Source organism: Carassius gibelio, chromosome A22 (assembly GCF_023724105.1).
Source record: "Carassius gibelio isolate Cgi1373 ecotype wild population from Czech Republic chromosome A22, carGib1.2-hapl.c, whole genome shotgun sequence".
Taxonomy (NCBI): domain Eukaryota; kingdom Metazoa; phylum Chordata; class Actinopteri; order Cypriniformes; family Cyprinidae; genus Carassius; species Carassius gibelio.
This window is the reverse complement of record NC_068392.1, coordinates 1798278-1818985: the sequence shown is the minus strand read 5'-3', so window position 1 is coordinate 1818985 and position 20708 is coordinate 1798278. Positions and strand designations below refer to the sequence as shown.

Sequence of the window (20708 nt, the reverse complement as noted above, 5' to 3'; positions counted from 1 at the left end):
AAAAAACGTTTCTCTCCAAAGATAACTTCACTTTTCAATTTTAATAATTGTTTGTAGTTCTGGCACTCCAGTGTTTAAAGTCTGTAGACTTTTAAGGCTGTTCCAGTTGAGATTTTCAAGTTTGTTGTTCACTCATTTGTTCATGTGTTTTGTTTTTATTCTTCACATAGGGGCAGCGGCCTGTTGGGACGTTGCGAGGTCTGATGAAAGCGAGTATTTTAAGGCAAGTCCACTTCATAAATGTATTGACTATTTATTTTCACTTTAATGCAGTATTGGGTACTGATGTAAGTCTGGTGTGTTAAACGCCGTACTGCTGGATGTTACAGTACAAAATTTTGCACGCCAAGTGTAAGGTTATGCGAGCATTGGTGGTTCAGTGGTAGAATTCTCGCCTGCCACGCGGGAGGCCCGGGTTCGATTCCCGGCCAATGCAGCACCTTCTTTTGAAGATCTTCTGTGTACTTAAACGCCAATGCATTTATTTTTAAGTGACTTACAAACAGGGTCCAAAATTGTTTAAGTAAAATCCTCTGCTTGTTTGTTATTTCATTTACAAAACACATCACTATTAGAGACTCTTTATTAAGATCCCATTACATTTACGGTTCTTTCGTAAATTTGATGTCCAGCAACACATATGATTAAAGTACTGTGCTTGTTGGTTGTTATTTTCAGACTCTGCTTACAATTGAGGACTTCATCGTTAAAGATACATCAGGAGACCATGATATAAGTGCCTCAAAACAACATCAAGGTAAAATTTGAGTTTTAAAAGTGTTTTGTTGTTACTACAAAACCTGGGGCCCGTTCTTTATACCAAATACATATAAGATGATCTGAAAGATACCAGATCTTCTAATCGTGACAACTGATCTCTGGCTAATTGGGTTCTTACAATTAATACAATTTTATCTTGGAAGCAGATTTGTAATCTGACAACATCAAGTTTGTTAAAAGGATCGCTGGGTATTAAGACTTAAATAGCGTAATAAAATACTGATGATTACAGCTACTGAAAGATCTTACAGTGGTGATGGATATAAGTATACAGTGGCATGCAAAAGTTTGGGCACCCCTTGCAGAATTTGTGAAAATGTGAATAATTTTAAAAAAATAAGAGAGATCATACTAAATGCATGTTATTTTTTATTTAGTACTGTCCTGAGTAAGATACTGTACATAAACGATGTTTGCATATAGTCAACAAGACAAAAAAATTGCTGAAGTTGTTAAAATAACCCCATTCAAAAGTTTATGTAGCTATTACAGCTGTGCTGTTACCTGGATGATCCACGACTGTATTTCTGTTTTGTGATTTTTGTGTATGTCAAACATTCACTGATGCTCCAGAAGGAAACAAGATGCATTAAGAGCTTGGGTGAAAACTTGAAAATTATATTTCTACAAAATAAGAAAAATATGGACATCTTCACCGTGTTCAAAAGTATTCACCCCCTCTTAATGCATCTTGTTTCCTTCTGGAGCATCAGTGAATGTTTGAATCTTTTTAAATAGTTGTGTTTGAGTCCCTCAAATGTCCTTTGTGTGAAAAGATGGATCTCAAAATCATAAAGTCCCTGCTGGACAGGGTTCAAATATGCAAAGATACTGGAAAGCTGAAGAATCTGCAGGAGCTTAAAGATTTTTCTGAAGAACGCTGCTCAGTTTAACTGTTCAGAACAAACAAGGGACTCATGCACAACCATCACAAAACAGAAAGACAGTCGAGGATCATCTGAGGAACCAAACACTGTATTAAGAACCAACGGCGTTGAATGGCGTTATTTTAATAATTTCAGCATTTCTTTTGTCTTGTGGACCATTTATTATTTGAAATAAAAAGCTTTTGCAACATTATACACTGTACCATTTAAAATGTCAGTATAATTTTAAATTTTTGGGGAAATAGATTATGAAAATTAATACTTTATTTAGCAGGGATGCTAAAAATTGATCAAAAGTGATGATGAAGGCATTTATTAGATTTCGATTCCAGATAATGCTCATATCAATATCGGAAAATATTAAGAAAAATTAAGAAATATACCTTGATCAGGGTTTTTCCTGGGTCAAAACTTGTCTTCGGTGGTAGCTGACCGACATGGTCATCCACACACAGCAAAGAGTGCCCTATACCCACATGATCCGCAAGCCCAATATTGACAATAAATGTTACATTTACAATAAATACAAAGAAACAGTTTGTGATTTTTCTTATCCTTTTTATTAATGAAAGAATTATCACTGTCATCCTTTCTTGCCCTCTAGCTGTGATTTAGAAAGATAAAATCCTTTTTTGATAGACCATCATATCAATTAAAATGTAACGTTAAAAGGTGTAATAGTGTTATTTTTTACCATATAAAATTAGCAGCTAGCTAGCAACAGCTTGCTTTGTGCTTTGATCTAGTTGCTTTGTGCTTTGGACTCCAGTCCAACTTTAAACTAAATGATTTTATAGGTAATTTACTACACATTGTCATAGGCCTATATATACTGTGGATGATTAAGGTTAATAATCCACATTAACACTCTTGCTAAATGATGTAAGCACAATTTCTCATTTCAGATGTGTATGTTCTTCTAAGAAGTAATGATTTGTTATACACCGATTCAGACACTGACGGGCAGACCAATTACTTTAACCATTCATTATAATGAATCGGCTCAAAAGAGTCATTAGGTCACGAATCGGACTTAAGCGGACTTGTTGTGTGGGAATCCTTGCTGTTAGGACATCGCGAAAGATTTGTCAACACACACACACACACACACACACACACACACACACAAAACACTTCATAACTGGATAGATTTTTTTTGTTGCGTTTATTTAAAGTTATGTCCGCTGCATGTGCGGAATGCTTGTCACAAGTTGTAAGAGAAGATAAGGCAACTTTTTTTGACTGCAATTCACATCCATTTTTCATTTTCAGCTGCCTAAAACTCTTTGGTGGACACAGGGCCTTTGGATCAGTTGATTTTAATGCGAGGAGAGAGCAAAGACAGAACTGAAGACGGAGAGTGTGCGCACGGGGGAGGGGTGATGTGCTCGTTCTCTCCGTCACTCCGTCAGTAGCCTGTTTCATTCACAAAACCCAATTACAGATCAAATAAGGCTTTGGTGGGACAAAAAATCATTTTGGCGGCTGCCAAAACATTTTCAATGTAGGAAAAACCCTGTTGATATAAATTCTGGCCATATCGTCCAGTCCTAATTAAAAAAATTATTGTCCCCGGATTAGTAGTGTACTCTTGTAATAACGCAGCAGTGCCTGGGATAGATTTTAAATATCAAAAAGAGGTGATCTAATCCTGTTTACATGAAATAAGATTTAAGGTTTAAGTTTATGAAAACAACTCCAGGATGAGCTTCTAAAGAAACTAAACAATCAAAGATCACACCAAATCATCAGCAATCAAATCCTGCTAACTGAGTTAGCGACGTACGAAGAACGGGCCCCTGTTTTGTCTCTTGTTTTCAAAATCAAAAAAGCGGAGCGTACGTAGTGTAGCAGGAAATTGGGGTGATAAAAAACTAGTACTCACTCCTCGTTAGTATAGTGGTAAGTATCCCCGCCTGTCACGCGGGAGACCGGGGTTCGATTCCCCGACGGGGAGGAAACATGTTTTTTGCTCAATGTGCGTTCACTGGAAAACTCATTTATAGACTCCCGAGTTAAGATCTAACGATCCCTTGTGAATTACTTAATTGTTTTATTTTAAAATAAGAGAAGGCATGTTATTAGTAGATCGTTTTAGTTACGAAAATACGCTACTCTTCAAAATTAGACTTGTTTTCGCAGGATTTTACATTTTCATTAACCACTGACTTTGAAGTGAAACATCTACACCCCCCTTCCTCAAATGCTTGTGATTTTCTAATGATCCCAAAGACACTGATTGGCATTGATTAGCATGCTCAGGTGTGTTTAATTAGGGTTAGAGCTAAACTCCGCAGGAAAGTGGACCTAAAGGTCGAGATTTGAGGATCCCTGATCTACACATTTTTCCAAAAACAGCTCGTGAATTAGTAAAGCAGCACTGCTCTGTTGTTTTTAAAGACTGATTTTTGGTGCTGAGCACCACGGCCGGTTAGCTCAGTTGGTTAGAGCGTGGTGCTAATAACGCCAAGGTCGCGGGTTCGATCCCCGTACGGGCCAATGTTTTGCTTCTGCAACTGTTTGATTTATTTTTTTAGCTTCTACATTCTTCTGTATAATAATAAAAAGAAAGATTTCAGCAGCTCGTGTGATTTTTGCTGATTAAAAGCGTAGTTTAGTTCAAGTTCTTGGTTGTTACGAAAGATCTGTTACATAAATAATAAACAATGTTTTTTACAGAATTCTTTTATTCTTCAATGTTGGGTGATAAACATAGTTTACAATAGTTTGTTAAGTCTTTGTTAAAAAAAAGGTAAAAAAAATAGTTTAATGTTTATTCACAGCACTTTAGCTAATGTTAGCAGATGCATTTTAAAAATGTATTAGTAAATCTTGAAATTAACAATATTAATAAATCATATTTATCATATAAATCACATGCATAAGTCCTATTTATTGTTAGTTAACATTAGTGAACAGATGTCGTTATCTAATATTTACAAATGTGATCATATTGTAAAGTGCTACTGAATTGTCAGTCATTATTATTCTCCCCCAAACTGATATAATTTTATAACTTAAAATGAGAAGATTGTTTGAAAAACAGATATTTTATGGTAAACTAACTCTATTGCCACTGGGTAGTGAATTTCAATGACTAATATTAATGTTATTAATATTCTTAATTTAATTTAATTTTAAATTGATTGTATATCTACTTTTTTTTTTAAAACAGTGTAATTATTATATATTATAAATAATTTGATGATTTATGTAATATATTTATTTCATTAATTACATTTTCTTGTCCTTTTTATTAGTATTAATATTATATTTTTTATTAATGTTTTTAATGTTTATCATTTGCATCTGTTTTTAAGCCTGGCTAATTAAAAAGAGTGCATAAACAAGATGTTTATTTGGTATTTAATAGGCTAAACTGGCTTTTGGCTATTGAGACTAAATAAAAGTATACTATATAAATATTATTCCAAAATGTTAAAATCAAATAATGTTGGTGCGAATAAAACAAAGATGAAAATTGTTTCATTCATCCAATTAAAAAGAAAAAATATTAGGGTAATGATTCACATCTATATTTTTTTACTTGAGCCAATGAGAAATAAATAACTTATTGTCTCAAGTAAAAAAAATATATAGATGTAAATCATTACCCTAATATTTTTTAATTGGATGAATAATACACTTGTTTTCAGTGTGCTACAGCAGGTGATTTTTAAATAAAATTAAGTCGGTGTAAAATAGGTAAAATAAATATAATCATCCTAAACAGAACTGACGTTTACTTCAGCCTTTTCAAACGTGTATGCAAGTTCTATTTTACAAAAAAATAAATAAATAACAATAATAATAATTTCAGTTTTGTCAGAGTTTAGTCCGTTTGATTTCTCATCCAACACGCGAGAAGTTGATCTTTACATCTCTTCGTGGTCTACTCGTGTTCAGGGCACGGATTGGTACAGTATACGCTCGTGCAGCTTTAGTGCGCGCAGGAAAGACTCAAATCTGTTCACCAGTACAACAACGGCTTATCGCTTCCTGCTGCTATCTGTGCCTCAGACATGAAGCTCTGCACTTCCATTAATGAACGGCTGCCCGTGTCCTGCGCACAGATTTCGAAATACTTCCACACAAATGACATGATACCGAAGAATTAAAATGTAGTCTGTGCACGCATGTTGTTAGTTGTATTATTTTGTATAAAGTCACTTTAGCATTATTCACAGTTTTTCTGTCAGCAGCAAGCAGTTAGCATTGTTCAATTTCAGGTTTATTGGAAATGCTGCCATCTGGTGGGTGTTTGGCCAAATGTTATTTCCAATAACTGAAACCACTAAAAATATTTTATTCGTTAGTTAATGCATTTACTTTTTTTGTTTAGTTTAAGCACTTAAATAACAAACTTAATTCATAAAAAAAGACATTTAAAAATAATACAATCCAATAAAACAAAACTTAAATTAAAATGAAAATGGAATATAAAAATAAAATATTAAAAACTATAATAGCTAGTAGCAAAGCTCAACGCTAAGGATTTTTTCTACTAATTTTTCGAATTATTACTTGCCAATATTTTCACTGGCCCTGCCACAAAAAAGTAAAATAATTGCCTATGAATTGATCTAAAAAAAAAAAAAAAAAAAAATCTATATATATATATATGAAGAATCAAGGCGCGACACAGTGAAGAATATGGAAATGTTGTTTTATATGTGATTATACTGCTCTGTCTACAAATATATAAATCGTGGTTTCATTTGAATCTTTGTTCTATATATTCAGATGTGCTATTGTTTTGTTCTTATTTACTGATTCATCACTTGACTTTAATAATGGTTGAACTTCATATTTGTCAGGCTAGTCGTTTGTGCAGTTGTATTAGAAATTGAAATCGAGAATTGTGAAATTTAATTGGTATCTAAAATACCGGTGTCATATAATCTTATTTATTAGAATACGAGATAACAGATCAAAAAGAAACAATAACGGCAATTATTTAACTTTTTTTGTGGCAGGGCCAGTGAAAATATAAGTAATAATTCGAAAAATTAGTAGAAAAAAATATATGCTATAAAAATGCTGTTATAGTTTACTTTTATATTCCATTTTCATTTAAATTTAATAGTTTTGTTTTATTGTATTATTTTTAAATGTGTCGTTTTTATGAATTAGGTCTGTTATTTTAGTGCTTAAACTAAACAACAAAATATTTTTAGTGGTTTCAGTTAATGGAAATAACATTGGCCAAACACCCACCAGATGGCAGCATTTCCAATAAACATGAAATTAAACAATGCTAACAGCTTGCTGCTGACAGAGAAAACTGAATAATGCTAAAGCAACTCTAGACAAAATAAAATGACTAAAAACATCACTAAATGTCATTGCTCTAGCGAAACTAAAACTTTTGCCCCGTGTGAGGCTCGAACTCACGACCTTCAGATTATGAGACTGACGCGCTGCCTACTGCGCCAACGAGGCCCTGAAGCTGGAGTGTGTGAAACCTCCTCATGTTCCTACAGGAACACCTCGGGTACGTCACAACAAGCTGGTGTTAAACATCAACTCTTTACGATGGATACGTGTGCACATCTACTAAAATCTCAAAAGAGAGTCTGTACAAAGATGATTGAGGAACAAAAGAGCAGTTTAAACAATGAGATCCAGCCTCGTCCACTAGAGGGAGTCAGTGAACAGCCACTTCAAAGATTGTGCATTTAAAATGGATATATTAAAATACACATATTAAAATGTAATATTTAAGGCATATATTAAATAAAAAGTGTAGATTTGAAATGACTATATTAAACTAAAAACTACATTTTAAATGGTTACATTTAAATGCATTAAAAATTGTAGACTTAAAATGCATATAACAAAAAGTGTTGATTCAAAATATATACGTAATGACGATGGTAAATTTAAAGTAAATGTGTTAAATAATTGTAGATGTCAAATGTGTATGATAAAATGTGATATTAAAAAAATGCATATATTAAATAATGATTGTAGTATTCAAATGCACGTATTAAAAAAAATTACATTTGTGACCCTGGACCACAAAACCGGTCATAAATATAATTTTTGGTTGCACTTTATTTTACAGTACGTGTACTAACATGTACTTATAGTGTACTTACAGTGTATTTATCTAAGAAAGTTCTGGTAACACAAGGTAACTACACGGGGTAGGGTTAGGTTTAGGGATAGGTTCAGGGTTAGTACCTAGTTATTACATAGTTATTGTAATTACTATAATAAGTACATAGTATGTACATGGGGAACAGGACTGTAAAATAAAGTGCTACCTAATTTTTTTTAAAATTGGGATTTGTACATCATCTGAAAGCTGAAGAAATAATCTTTCCATCGATGTATGGTTTGATAGGATCCGAAAATATTTAGCCGGGATACAAATGTTAGAAAATCTGAAAAAAAAATAAACATGACCTGCCTTTTAAAACGCATGTTAAATTGAAAATTGTACATCTCAAATGCAAATATGAAATAGCATTGTAGATTTCAAATGCATAAATTAAATAATAAAACATTTCAAATGCATATATAAGGAGTTTGCATTTAAAATGCATATATTGTATATATTTATACAAAGATGAATAGCCCATTTTAAACAATGACATCCAGTGTCATCCACTAGAGGGCGTCTAAGCAAACAGCCATTTCTCAAAGTGGCCTTGAATAGGTCAGTGTGTTTTTTGGCCTAAAGTGTGTGTAAAATCCCCTTTGATAAGAGCACGGCCTGTCCGTGTGCCACGTTATCACACGCTGTGAGCAAATACAAGCGCCGCTGAGCTCAGATCTTTCTTTCTGTCCAGCACAGCCATCTGAACACCAGCATGTCGGGCCTTAATGCTTCACTAGGCTACTTTCTAGCTATAGTTGGGGTGAGCGCGGTGGGACGGGTGCTGGTCACGCGCTGGCGGCCGAGATGGACGTTTCTGACCGAGTTCATCGCCGCTTTCGCTCTCTCCGCTTGTAGACTGGAGGTGGACACCATCGCGGAGGTCGGTCAGTGGGCCGGGGCGCTTGGGCCTGACGTCGCCATCACTATGCTCTTCATTTCCATCACCGTCCACGGCGTTATCATGCAGGGTGTGAGTGGAAACCCCTCGGTGACGCTCATGGGTCTCCTGCAGAAAGACACGGGCGTCGTTGTGTGTGTCCTCAGCGTGGCGGCGCAGTTACTCGGTGCGTATGCCGCGCTCCTGGTGGCTGGAGAGTACTGGCAGATGGAGCTGACCGACATGCACATGATCAAGAACCTGATGATGTCTGAGTGCAGCACGTCGCTGCAGGTCTCGCCGCTGCAGGGGGTCTTCACCGAAGCCCTCGGAGCCCTGAGCTTTCACCTGATTTACCTCGTCATGAAGAGCAGGTCACAGCTGCTGAGGATTCCCGTATTCTCCGTGCTGCTGACACTCATCGCCTATGCAGGTGAGTACTTCTAAAATGCATGTTAAATAGTGATTGTGGATTTAAAATGCATATCATAAATAACATTTTACATTTAAAATGCATATATTAAATAAACCTAGATTTAGAATTTATACATAAAAACTAAATTAAAAATGCATGTATTAAATAAATAAAGTGCAAGTAATATATAAAACATATAGGTTTAAAAATGCATACAAGTAACGATTGTGTATTTAAAATGCATGTTAATTTAAAAATAAAAAGATTTCAAATGCATATATCAAATTAGGATTGTTTATTTAAAATACATTCGAAAACAAAAAACATACAATAAAATTGTAAAATATATTAGCTATTTAAAATTCATAAATAAAAAAAAATTAGATTTAAAATGCATATAAAAAATATTTTTAAATTCAAATATTTAAAATTGTAGATTTTTAAATAATATTACATTAAAAATCGTAGATAAGAATTGCACGTTAAAATGCATAAATAAAATTAAACATTGTAGATTTCAATGCATATATTAAGTAAGGATTTTGGATAAAAAATTTATAAATTAAAATTGTAGATCTCAAATGCATATTTTAATAATTAAATTAATTTATGTTTAAAATTCATAATAATTTATAATTGTGTGTTTAAATGCATTTACTAAATTAAAAATGGCATATTTAAAATATTAAAGATCATAGATGCATATATTAAATTAGGTTTGTACGTTTAAAATACGTGCATTAAATCACAAATTGTAGAGAAAAAGTATATACAGATATGGATATATTAAATAAAGGTTGTAAATGTAAAATAAATATTTAAATTAATATTTGTAGGATTAAAATCTGTTCAATAAGATGAAGTTTGATTAGAAAATCAATTGCACTTTTATACAAATACCAGAGCGGTGTCTAAAGCTGTTTTCCAGTGTTTTAACTCCTTCATCCTCACAAATGTCTCTGTCTCACCAGGAAATAACTACACGTCTGGATACGTGAATCCATCTCTGGCTTATGCCATGACATTCACCTGTCCGGGTCACTCTTTCCTCACATATTCTCTCGTCTACTGGCTCGGGCCTCTGATCGGTGAGTCCTTGTCAGACATGTTCTTTAATAAAGACAGTAATTGAACACTTCAAACCATCAATCCAAAAATGGTTGCTGAGATTGCAAATTATGTGTTTTTTAGGCATGACTCTTGCGCTCTTCCTGTATTTGGGAAATATTCCACTGCTGTTCAGCAGGAATCTGCTTTACTCCAAGAAGACACGTTTCCGGGTTCCCAAAGGGAAAACGTCTGAAGACAAGACCAGCTGAAGAGACGAGACAGAAACACAGCACTGATAAACTCACTACACAAACCATATAAACACATTAGCATCCAACTATAAATCTGCTTACACTTTCAGCAAACCCCTCGTCTTAGGTGAAATTATTACTAAAGAACAGTTTATTTAACACATAGCAAAAATATAAAGAAAAATATTTAATAATAAAGGAAAAAAGGAAAAATCATATAAAATAGGTGATAGGTTGTCTATAAATGCCACTTGATGAAATATTAAAAGTTTGCCACAATGTAATAAAATTATTTGTACGTATTTTAGTCTTTCATAATTGCTGTTCTTCTTTATTCCTTGTTTGGTTTCTCGTGGCTTTTTTCATTTCCATGTGAGCCGTTTTGTTTGATTCGTGAACAAATGACTCTTTTGAATTGAATCTTTTATGGAATCGTTTAAAGAGACTCGTGAGCTAAGGCATTACGGATTGGTTTGAATCATCTTAACCAATCTTTCACAATTTACTGTTACTTTCAGCAGTATCTCTCTGGATAAACCTTGATGTTTCTTCAAGTAAATATGTTGGTGTTGCTGTTCATTTAACATGTTTAAGTGGAGTCTAAGTTGTTTTTGAGGGCAGTAAACTGGGGGCGTAAACTCAATGCGTGTAAAAAACTGACTTTAAGTAATCCAATAACAACTCCAGATGATTTTCTCTCTTCTGTTTACACTTCTCTTCTTCATCCTTTCAGGTGAGTCACTAAACAAATACAGTCAATTGGTAGTTTTATCAGATGATTTTGTGTTTAATGAAACGTACAGTAAAAGACTAATCTGTGTTGAGACCTGTTCACACCAAGGACGTAAACTATGATTCACAGGAATCATAAGATTATTTTAAGTTATTTTTTTATTTTTTATCACATTACGTTTTTTATGCGCTTGGAGGAACTTACTCGGCAAATGCATTTCTAATCTCTTTTTATTTGCATTAACGTTTTAAAGTCAAAACCCACTTCAAGCGAGTGTAAAAACGTGACATTTTTTCATTTGCTGTTTTAAAGCGCTCTAAAGTCGGATGGAGTTTGATTGACTGAAATTTTTTGTTCATCAGTTGTAAAGGAAATGACTCTGAAAGTACCTGTTTTTGTCATTAAAGTTTAGACTTTCAAAAATGTTCTGGTTATATTATAAAAAAGAGCTTTATGTTTCAGTGTTTTTCTGTTTCTTCCCACAGACTGACCACTGCTGTGGTTCTACCCAAGCTGCGATCCGATTGGCCATCTCTGCTCTGGTGGGCGTGGCTACTGCCACTGCAGTGGTTTATGATATCAGATATGAATGAGTTAAATAAAACAGGAACACAGAGCACCACCTTGCTAAATTTCCTCTATCTCCTTTGCTCGGATGTACATCATTGATTACGTAACTTGAGTGTCCACTACTGGCAGAAACCTTGCAATGTGCTGAAGTGAAATGTCCTAAGCGCTTGATCACTTGAAATCTACTATGGAGTTTATTATGGGAGATTTCAAATCTAACCTCAGATCAGAAGATCAGTGATTTCAAATCACTGTCAAATGTTACGTGTGGATCATTGTGGCTGCTGAGAAAAATTAGCCTAAATTAAGACCTAACCTATTTTACTAAAGTAATATATTAGCAAGTGAGTTTTGCACATAAAATTATAACTAGACTGTGAACTGGTTGCTTTTCCTACAAGTTCTTAGAAACTGAACCACTCAAAGGGCAAATGTGTTGGAATGAACTGTGTTAAGGAAAACCTTTCTGCCCCCGTGTGGTTCCTATCAAATGTCTATTAGTCAATTGGGCTGAATTTTCAGTTGAATTAATTTGGTTTTGCTTATTTTGTTTTCAAATGTTAAGCATTAATACAGCTAAAATATAATTAAAGTAATTAAAGTTTTATATTTTTATGTCTCATGTCTCATCAATGTTAAACCCTCTGCGGGGATAAGTACTTCAAAGGTCCAGAAGATGAAAATGCTGTTCAGAGGTGCATTAAAAAGTGATGTAACTTACCTTAAGATAATTTTTTTTTAAATAAAAATTTTTAATCATTCACGTGTTTTGTGAAATACTGTTGACGCTATTTTAGAAATGGAATCTATTTTGAGAATGACATGAAGTTTTCCAACAATTATTATGTAACACATAAGCCAGAAATGTCTGGTGAAATGTTGACATGCCTTGACAATTGTGCTTTCTCAAAGGCTAGAGTCTGACTATACTGTATTTACTGTAATTTGTGTTTTTACTAAAAAGTTTTCTATAGATATTGCAGTGAAAAATCTGATATCATGACAGCCCTAGACACAAATAACCGAGATCGCTTTAATGTACTTTACTCTATTATTAAACAATTATAAATATGTTGTACATAGTAATATAATGCTGTTAAACCTGCAATAAAATTTTACTTTGCATTGATGTGACTAGGCACATGACATACACAATTGATGCCCCAAGTAAATTTTTTCTGGTTCTGGCTTATTCGCATCGTAAACTTTTGGCATAGTTATTGGCAAAGTAATGGTGGGTGTCTGGTTAAAAAAATAAACAAAAACAAACAATACACATGTACTTGAAAAGACCATTAGATTCATATCCGTAATGTTATAAAACTAGGGTTGCAGAGTGGTGGATAATTTCAATAAACTTTCCAAAAATCCCCGGAATATTAAAAACAATCCCAATATCTGATATCCAAATATCTGTAATGTTTCTAAAATTTACTGGAAACTTTCCACCTTTTTTGCAACCCTAGTCACAACTGACACACACACATATATATATATATATATATATATATATATATATATATATATATATATATATATATAAAATCACACAAGTTTGTTTTCTCTCTTTCCTTTCTGTCTGACAGTAACCATAAATAATTGTATAACTATATCCATAAAAGCATGAAAAAAACAAAAAAAGCTTAGGTTATCACACCAAGACCCGGTTTCATAGACAGGGCTTAGACTAAATCTTGAGACAAAACAATGAAATGGACATATTTTAAGATCAGTCAGTGCAAGTTTCTTTCAGTTAAAACAGCCCAGACATGCATTTTAGTCTGGGACTTTAAAGGGCACTTAACACACAGTTTAAGCCAATCTCATGTAAATCTTGAGTACCTATATAGTAGTATAAGGTCTTTAGTGTTATCAGATTTATAAAAGAAAGATACAACTTTACAATTCTCTCCGAAAACAGCTGAGCTTCTGGAGGTGTGTCATGGGCGGAGCTTAAGAGTCACGAGCTGATTGTCAACAAAACACAGAAATTTGATGCAGTTTTACTCACCGCCTGCAGTTCTGACCTCACGAACGGGATCTTTTATCGCTGGGACCGCTCCATCTTTCAATATCAAACATGCAGCGTCAAACTGGGCCTTGTTTATAAAACAAATAAACACACAGAAAAACAAACTGCATTCACTGCTCATGCAACATTATGTTCTTTGGGAATCTGAACAAGGTTATCTTTCTCTCACATCCAGAAACACACTTCTTTGAAGACATTCAAAGTCCCGTTCCATCAACCTGAATGAAGCGTGCTGATTGGCTGCTCCTGCTCTCACTCTGGTGGATGTTTGCACTCTTCTCTGAAAAGTGCCTATATAAGTAATTCTGCCCTTTATGATGTCATGAAGGGCCATGCTCGAAAAAAAAAAACCCTATATGAAACATATAAAAGAATCAAAAAGTGGGGTAATGATCACTACCAATTAATGTTTTATTTAAAACATCCCATGCATTAAAATCCACACACCAACATTTTTTTACCCTTTATTTGTCTTAGTACTGAGTTTATCATAGTCGCCACTTCTGTCTTTCCTATCGTTTCTTGTTTCTTTATATCCATATAATACAAAGTCCCATTCTGGTTTCAACCATGTTTCTTGGATACATATGACATGAGATTTGTTTTTTAAAGTTTGAACCTCTGACCATTGGCAATTACACTTCTTGCATTCCACTGCAGTATATTTAACCCCCTGGGCCTCTTCATTTAGGGGTACACTTGGCTCCTTCGCGGTCAAAAGAGACAGAAGCCTTTAAATGATGTAATCGCTTATTGTCTCTGGATGTTAGGACAAAAACTACATGGAAAAGATTCTTTTTATCATGTCATGTCTTGATATTTTATTTTTCATCCTTGCAAGATGGCCAGACAGCAGTGAGCTCTGCCATATATGAGACAAAAATAAGTGAACATGCTTCTGTGCTTTTATACTCTTTTGGCCAATTGTTTTCAAAAGCAGTCTTCCAACATTACCAAATATAGCCTAAGAAAGCGTGATGAACACTTGATACATTTCCTTCCTCACACAGATTCTTCCCTAAATTTTTATGATATCCTCTTTTCTTAAAGCAAGAACAAGCAGGTCATTGTGACATCTACTCATTTTTTTTCAGACTGAAGTAGGCCTCATTCTTAAACACTCAAGCAACAGTTCATAATATGGAAGATTTTTCAGAAAATATATGAAGTAAATATGAATAAAATAAGACTAATTGATATTTTCCCTACACTAGTAATCTTCTACTTGAATATTATTTTTAATTGGATACTTCTTTAGTAAATATAAAGATAATTTTCATTTCAGCAACTATTTCTAATCACCGGAGTACAGTCTTTGGTTACTCTGCTCAACTCTCCTTAACTTTCAAACTTCCAGTCATGAAAATCTCCTTCCACATTAAGATAATGAATGTGGTTTCTCCATTGAATAAACTTTCAAGACTGAAGCCCTCAAAAAAATGTTTTGCCACATTGATCAATTGAAAGGTTTCTCTCTAGTGTGGATCCTCTCATGTAATCTCAGATTTGTTGATTGTGTGAATCTCTTGTCGCAGTGTGAACACTTGTAAGGTTTCTCTCCAGTGTGGATTCGCTCATGTTTTCTTAGGCCTCCTGACAGAGTGAATCTCTTGTCGCAGTGTGAACACTTGTATGGTTTCTCTCCGGTGTGAATCCTCTGGTGTTGTTTCAGTTGTACAGCTGTAACAAAAGTCTTCTCACACTCAAAGCACATATATTTTCTCACACCGGTGTGTATCTTCTGATGTAGTTTCAAACTTTCCAGCAGTGAAAAACTCTTTCCACATGAAGAACATGAATATGGTTTCAACTTCGTATGAACTTTAAGGTGCTTCTTCAGGTTTGAAACCCTCAAAAATGTTTTTCCACATTGATTACATGCATGCAACTTCTCTTCGGTGTGGATTTTCATGTGTTGCTTTAGGTTTGATGAATGTTTGAAACTCTTCCCGCACTGATCGCATGTGAATGGTTTCTCTATTGTATGAACTCTCATGTGCACCTTCAGTTTTTGTTTTTGTCTGAAACTGTTCCCGCACTGATCACACGTGTACGGTTTCTCTCCAGTGTGAATCCTCATGTGATCCTCAAGATTCAATTTGCTTGCCAAACTCTTTCCACACTGAGTGCAGGTGTCTTCTTTTCTTTAAACCTTTCTGTTTGGTTTTAGAGCGACTCAAAGGTTTTTCTCCAGTTCTGACATGATGTTTCTCCTCCCGTTCATTCAGTTCTTCGTTCTCCTCGTTTTCTCCAATCAACTCTAAAATTAAAGTGAAATGTGTAATTTTCAGTAAATCACAGAGACAAAAGTGAAAAGAAAGGAAATAAAAGTGAATCCTGATGTAAAAGTTGAAAGTATGCATTTGCTTTACAAAAATTCCATCATATTGATGCATTTTTATTAATTTAAATGTCTCTGAGAGTGTGTTCACACTTGTCATGTTGGGCTCGATTAAAACAAACTCTGGTGTGATTGCTCTGTTAGTTTGAGTAAGTGTGAATGCTGCCATCTGAACCCTGGTACACACCAAACAAATAGACGGAGACCGCTAAAAAGATGGGTTTCAGTCCACTTCCAAACGAACTCTGGCACGGTTTGTATTACATATGAACGCAACATGGACCAAATTAGGGGTGACCCCAAATAGTCGACGATTTGATGCTTCAATTCGAGGAGCCTGATTTGACCAGTGTTCAGAATAACGCCGTTTAAAATAATGGAGTTAGGTAACAACGTTATTTTTTAAGTAACCGAGTAATCTAACGAATTACTTTTCCTGTCGTTTTAACGCCGTTAACATTACTGGACGTTAAATGCGGTGCATTACTATGCATCGATTTAATAAACTATGTAAACCAACAGCAGCCGAGATGGTGAGTCAGGAGCAATCCGATGAAAAGTTGTCATTTTCAAGGTGGAGATATAAGCGCTACTTCAAATTAACTGTGGTCAAAGGTAAGAACGTGCATGTAATGTGTACACGTAATGTGTGACACGCATCAACAAAGCTAGAGGCCAAAAACACTTTTCTTACAAAGATAATACTTGAAGTGCAGGATAAAACTCTTGCTGTCTGTTGATGTGCAATAAATATCAAAAGTTATGTATGAACACCTGTCTGTTCTACTCATTTCAACTGACTTGTGAAAACTGCTAAAAAAAAAAAAAAAAAACCAGTAACAGTAACGCAAATAGTTACTTTCCCTGGTAACGAGTTACTTTTATTATAGGGTAATTCAGTTACTAACTCAGTTACTTTTTGGAACAAGTAGTGAGTAACTATAACTAATTACTTTTTTAAAGTAACGTTCCCAACAGTGGATTTGACTACCAATCTCACAGTCGAATATTCGCGGGGTGTTATTGATTATGCCATTCTGACTATATGGGAGCGCTCAAATGTCTGATTTCACATAGAACTTGCGGTTTTCTCCCAATAAGTTAAAATGCAGCCTATTATGATAAAGCTGTGAATATGAATCTGAAAAGAAGCTTCAAATTAATATTTTAAAGTGCGTGAATAAATCCAACCACCTCCATAGATTTATGTTTCACTTTCCAGAGTCCGTGACGGACAGAGGAGCATCTTGGCGGCAGGGATTTAAAACTTTACCAAGACTCAAACTGACATGGGCAGAGACTGGATTTTTTTTCGAACAGGTGGGGTTCAAGTGATTTCAAAACATTTCAGCCGGTGTATATATATTGTGGATATATTATTTACCTGATATAAGATGCATTTAGTTTTGAGTCAAGTGCTTCATTGTAGTACTATGCTGATTATCTCTACATCGCAGCACGAGCAGGTCAAACTACAATGCAGAATATTAATAACTATGACTTTGACTGTTATATACTTACTATTATAATGAGAAGACCATTATACTAAAACACTGAATATTTTGAGTTTAGCTGCCGTGTCTCTGCACATTGTTTCGTGAAGAACGCATCCACAAAATGAGTTCATTCAGAGCCCCACAGATGTGTTAATATGCGTTAGGGCCCTTTAGTTTAATCCCATTGATTAAAAACTCTCTATAAGATGCACTCTACTGGTCATCTTCAGCGCACACAGCTCAGAAATGCAGAACATTAATAACTACTGTCATATAGGCTAACTTTATAATGAGAGCACTATTGTAAAAATTGTTAATTGTTAGGGTCTCGCAGACATTTAGTGTTAACTATCTTTTGATCAAAGCATAAAAATATTCACCCTGTTTGTATCTGTTTGTGTTAACATCAGTAATTATGGCTGTTGAATGTCTGACTAGACCTAATGTATTTAGCCCCGCTCCCAAACATGATTCGACTATCAGTCGAATATCAGCAATATTTGAAAATTCTGATTCGACTATAAAAATCCTTAGTCTGGAACATCCCTAGACCAAATACTTCTAAACAAACCAAAAACAGGAAGCATTACTACTTATATTATTTATTAACAGTAAAAAAAAAAAAAAACCCTCAGATGGTCTTTGGGGTCTTTTTGACACAAAATGACTTTTGCTCAAATTAAAAAAAAAGTTCCATTTGTCCAAATGGTTTTAAACCTTCTACGACTCTCAACACTTTCTAGATCTACAAAAAAAAGAAAAAAAGAAAAATTGGAATGATATCTGTTTTTATGTTAGCGTGACAAAATTTGTGACACTCGTGGTTTTAATAAGACTAAATTCATCATCAAACCCAAAAAACAACGCAGAACACATCAACAGAAATGGCACAAATAAAGTGGCACACTTCCACCAATGCAAAACACATCCACAATGCTAAATTATATTGCTCACAACACGTACACACACACACACACACACGTAGAGAAATACATTTTTGAGACTATAAAAACTGTTCTCTTATCATTTGTCAAATAAAATCATCCAAAATGCAGAACCAACACAAATATAAAGTGGTGACACTGACACCGACAATGTGTACACACACACACACACACACACACACACTTGTGAGGTTATAAAACAACTGCTCTCTTATAATTATTTCACAAAAATCATGCAAAATGCAGAACCACCAAAGAGGGAGAGGGAGTGAGAGTGAGATGACAGGATGAGACAAAACAATTTAGCACGCACACACAGATACACACACACCTGCTCCAACCCCGTCTACAGAAGTCATGCGGTTTACCATGCTTACTGCCTGCAATGCATTGTAATGTAACATTATTGAAAAACTGGGTTTTTTTCAGTAAAAGAAATAGCAAAATTTGACAAAAATATTTTATTTTTGTTATAATTGTGATTTTAAAATATTTAGATATGAATCCAACTTGTGAAAAGATATATTTCAGGTAGTCAAATAGCAAATAGCATATAGTGGAGCTCTATAGCCATCCAGTGGTTAAAGTGATTTTTTTTATTTTAAAACTGCATTTTCCAAAAAATGGGTATAAATGTTACATTAAATCTTTTTAAATTATCCATGTTATCCCCATGAATGAAAGTTAGAAATCTGTGTCTTTTATAAAGTGAATTTTACATAAAATGCTGTTTTTTTTTGTAAAAAAGCCTATTTAAATAAATATATTTATAGAAATTTAGAAGATATCATAAATCCTCCAAAAACTGCACAAATGTTGAGTAAAAACATTATCAAACAGAGTAAAATAACATTAAAAAAAAAAACTATTATCTTGTTACAAAATTAAATGTTATTGTCTGGGGTCTCTGGAGACCCCAAAAACACGAGTGTGGACAGGAAACGAAGACCATCAGAGGGTTAAAAAAAGAAACAAGACCCAAACACACAGCTGATGAGAACACTCATGAGTCACGAGTTCACATGAAAAATTACAATATGAAAGCAAGCAGCCAGTGAAAAACACAAGACACGTGCTAAACAAACCACGACACACATGGACAGAAGAGTGCATGGCTCAACGCTTCGCTGTGTAACTGGTTGTTAGACTTTCTGACTGGAAGATCTCAGTCTGTACGGGTCGCCAATAACACATCCAGCACCATCACATTGAACACTGGGGACCCCCAAGGATGTGTGCTGAGCCCCCTTCTCTTTACATCAGCACACAACTCTTACCTCTTCATTACGTTTGCAGATAACACGACTGTGGTGGGTCTCATTAGCAACAGAGATGAGACAAACTACAGGAGCGAGGTGAGCCGCCTGGCCGGATGGTGCAAGACAACCATCTCTCTCTGAATGTGGAGAAGATGAAGAAGATTGTTGTTGACTTCAGGAGAGCACACACTCAGCACGTTCCTCTGACCATCAACGGTGCGGTCAACGGTCATTAGTAACATTAGTGCTAACACACACCCGGAGCAGATTAATTTTAAGATTAATTTAAGAAGCACTTTTTTTTTTTTAGTACAGTGAATACAAAATTAGTGTGTGAAAATAAAGCACTTTAAGTACATTATGGAAGTGTACTGAAATAAAATGTATTTTACTGCACTTTTTTTCATCTGGGTGATGAAGAATTAAGAATGAACACCAACCTGTTTGTTCTTCGGTGCGTTTCATTCTGCAGGGTTCTGGATCGGTCATGTTCTTGTGGAAAATGTCTAAATCTGTAATTAAATGTGAAACTGAGAATGAAATCCTTCTATTCAATCCTTTAATTCTTGCAAGACTGGTCAATCTAGCACGCTAGAGACACTCTAGTGAGAAAAGACAGGAGGCAAATCAGTAGAGTCTCTGTTTTACTGGGAAAGGCTGTGCAAGATTTACTTTGACCTTCAGCTTTATCTCTTCAAACTAGTTCTAACCGGCTACTTTGTTGGAGGAATGCTAACCGAAAGTGTAGCCACATACACAGAGAAAATACTGAAGGCCAAATCCTGTGCAAACAGAACATATAATAAAGTAAAGAATATACATTATGGAAAATAAGAAGTAAATAAAGCTATAGAAATGTCCTTCAGACTGTCCACACAAACATAAAAATTAGTTTAGGAAAGAAATAATCTATCTTTCTAACAAATATTTTGTTTGTGATTTACATGAAACATGGTTTGTCACAGAT

General features: G+C 34.6%; 1 protein-coding gene, 4 non-coding genes and 1 pseudogene across 5 annotated transcripts; 4 read left to right on the top strand and 2 right to left on the bottom strand.

Annotated features, from left to right (window-relative positions):
* The first annotated feature begins 365 nt into the window (after positions 1–365).
* Positions 366–436, top strand: trnag-gcc (transfer RNA glycine (anticodon GCC)). The gene has a single exon. It is a non-coding gene; the product is annotated as a tRNA-Gly (tRNA).
* Positions 437–3552: 3116 nt separating this feature from the next.
* Positions 3553–3624, top strand: trnad-guc (transfer RNA aspartic acid (anticodon GUC)). The gene has a single exon. It is a non-coding gene; the product is annotated as a tRNA-Asp (tRNA).
* Positions 3625–4092: 468 nt separating this feature from the next.
* trnai-aau (transfer RNA isoleucine (anticodon AAU)) lies at positions 4093–4166 on the top strand. Its single transcript has one exon. It is a non-coding gene; the product is annotated as a tRNA-Ile (tRNA).
* Positions 4167–7036: 2870 nt separating this feature from the next.
* On the bottom strand, positions 7037–7109 carry trnam-cau (transfer RNA methionine (anticodon CAU)). The gene has a single exon. It is a non-coding gene; the product is annotated as a tRNA-Met (tRNA).
* Positions 7110–8445: 1336 nt separating this feature from the next.
* Positions 8446–10668, top strand: aqp12 (aquaporin 12). The gene is made up of 3 exons (XM_052539909.1): positions 8446–9083; positions 10037–10153; positions 10257–10668. The coding sequence occupies exons 1-3, from the start codon at positions 8486–8488 to the stop codon at positions 10382–10384; spliced, it is 843 nt and encodes a 280-aa protein (XP_052395869.1). The 5' UTR covers positions 8446–8485; the 3' UTR covers positions 10385–10668.
* Positions 10669–13474: 2806 nt separating this feature from the next.
* Positions 13475–20704, bottom strand: LOC127943446 (zinc finger protein 239-like; annotated as a pseudogene).
* Between the last annotated feature and the right edge of the window lie 4 nt (positions 20705–20708).

Bases quoted from the DNA above. Each gene is read 5' to 3' on its own strand.
- aqp12 (XM_052539909.1), top strand. From the start codon at position 8,486: ATGTCGGGCCTTAATGCTTCACTAGGCTACTTTCTAGCTATAGTTGGG. The intron at 9,084-10,036 runs GTGAGTACTTCT...CTGTCTCACCAG, and splicing joins GACACTCATCGCCTATGCAG to GAAATAACTACACGTCTGGA. The intron at 10,154-10,256 runs GTGAGTCCTTGT...TGTGTTTTTTAG, and splicing joins CTGGCTCGGGCCTCTGATCG to GCATGACTCTTGCGCTCTTC.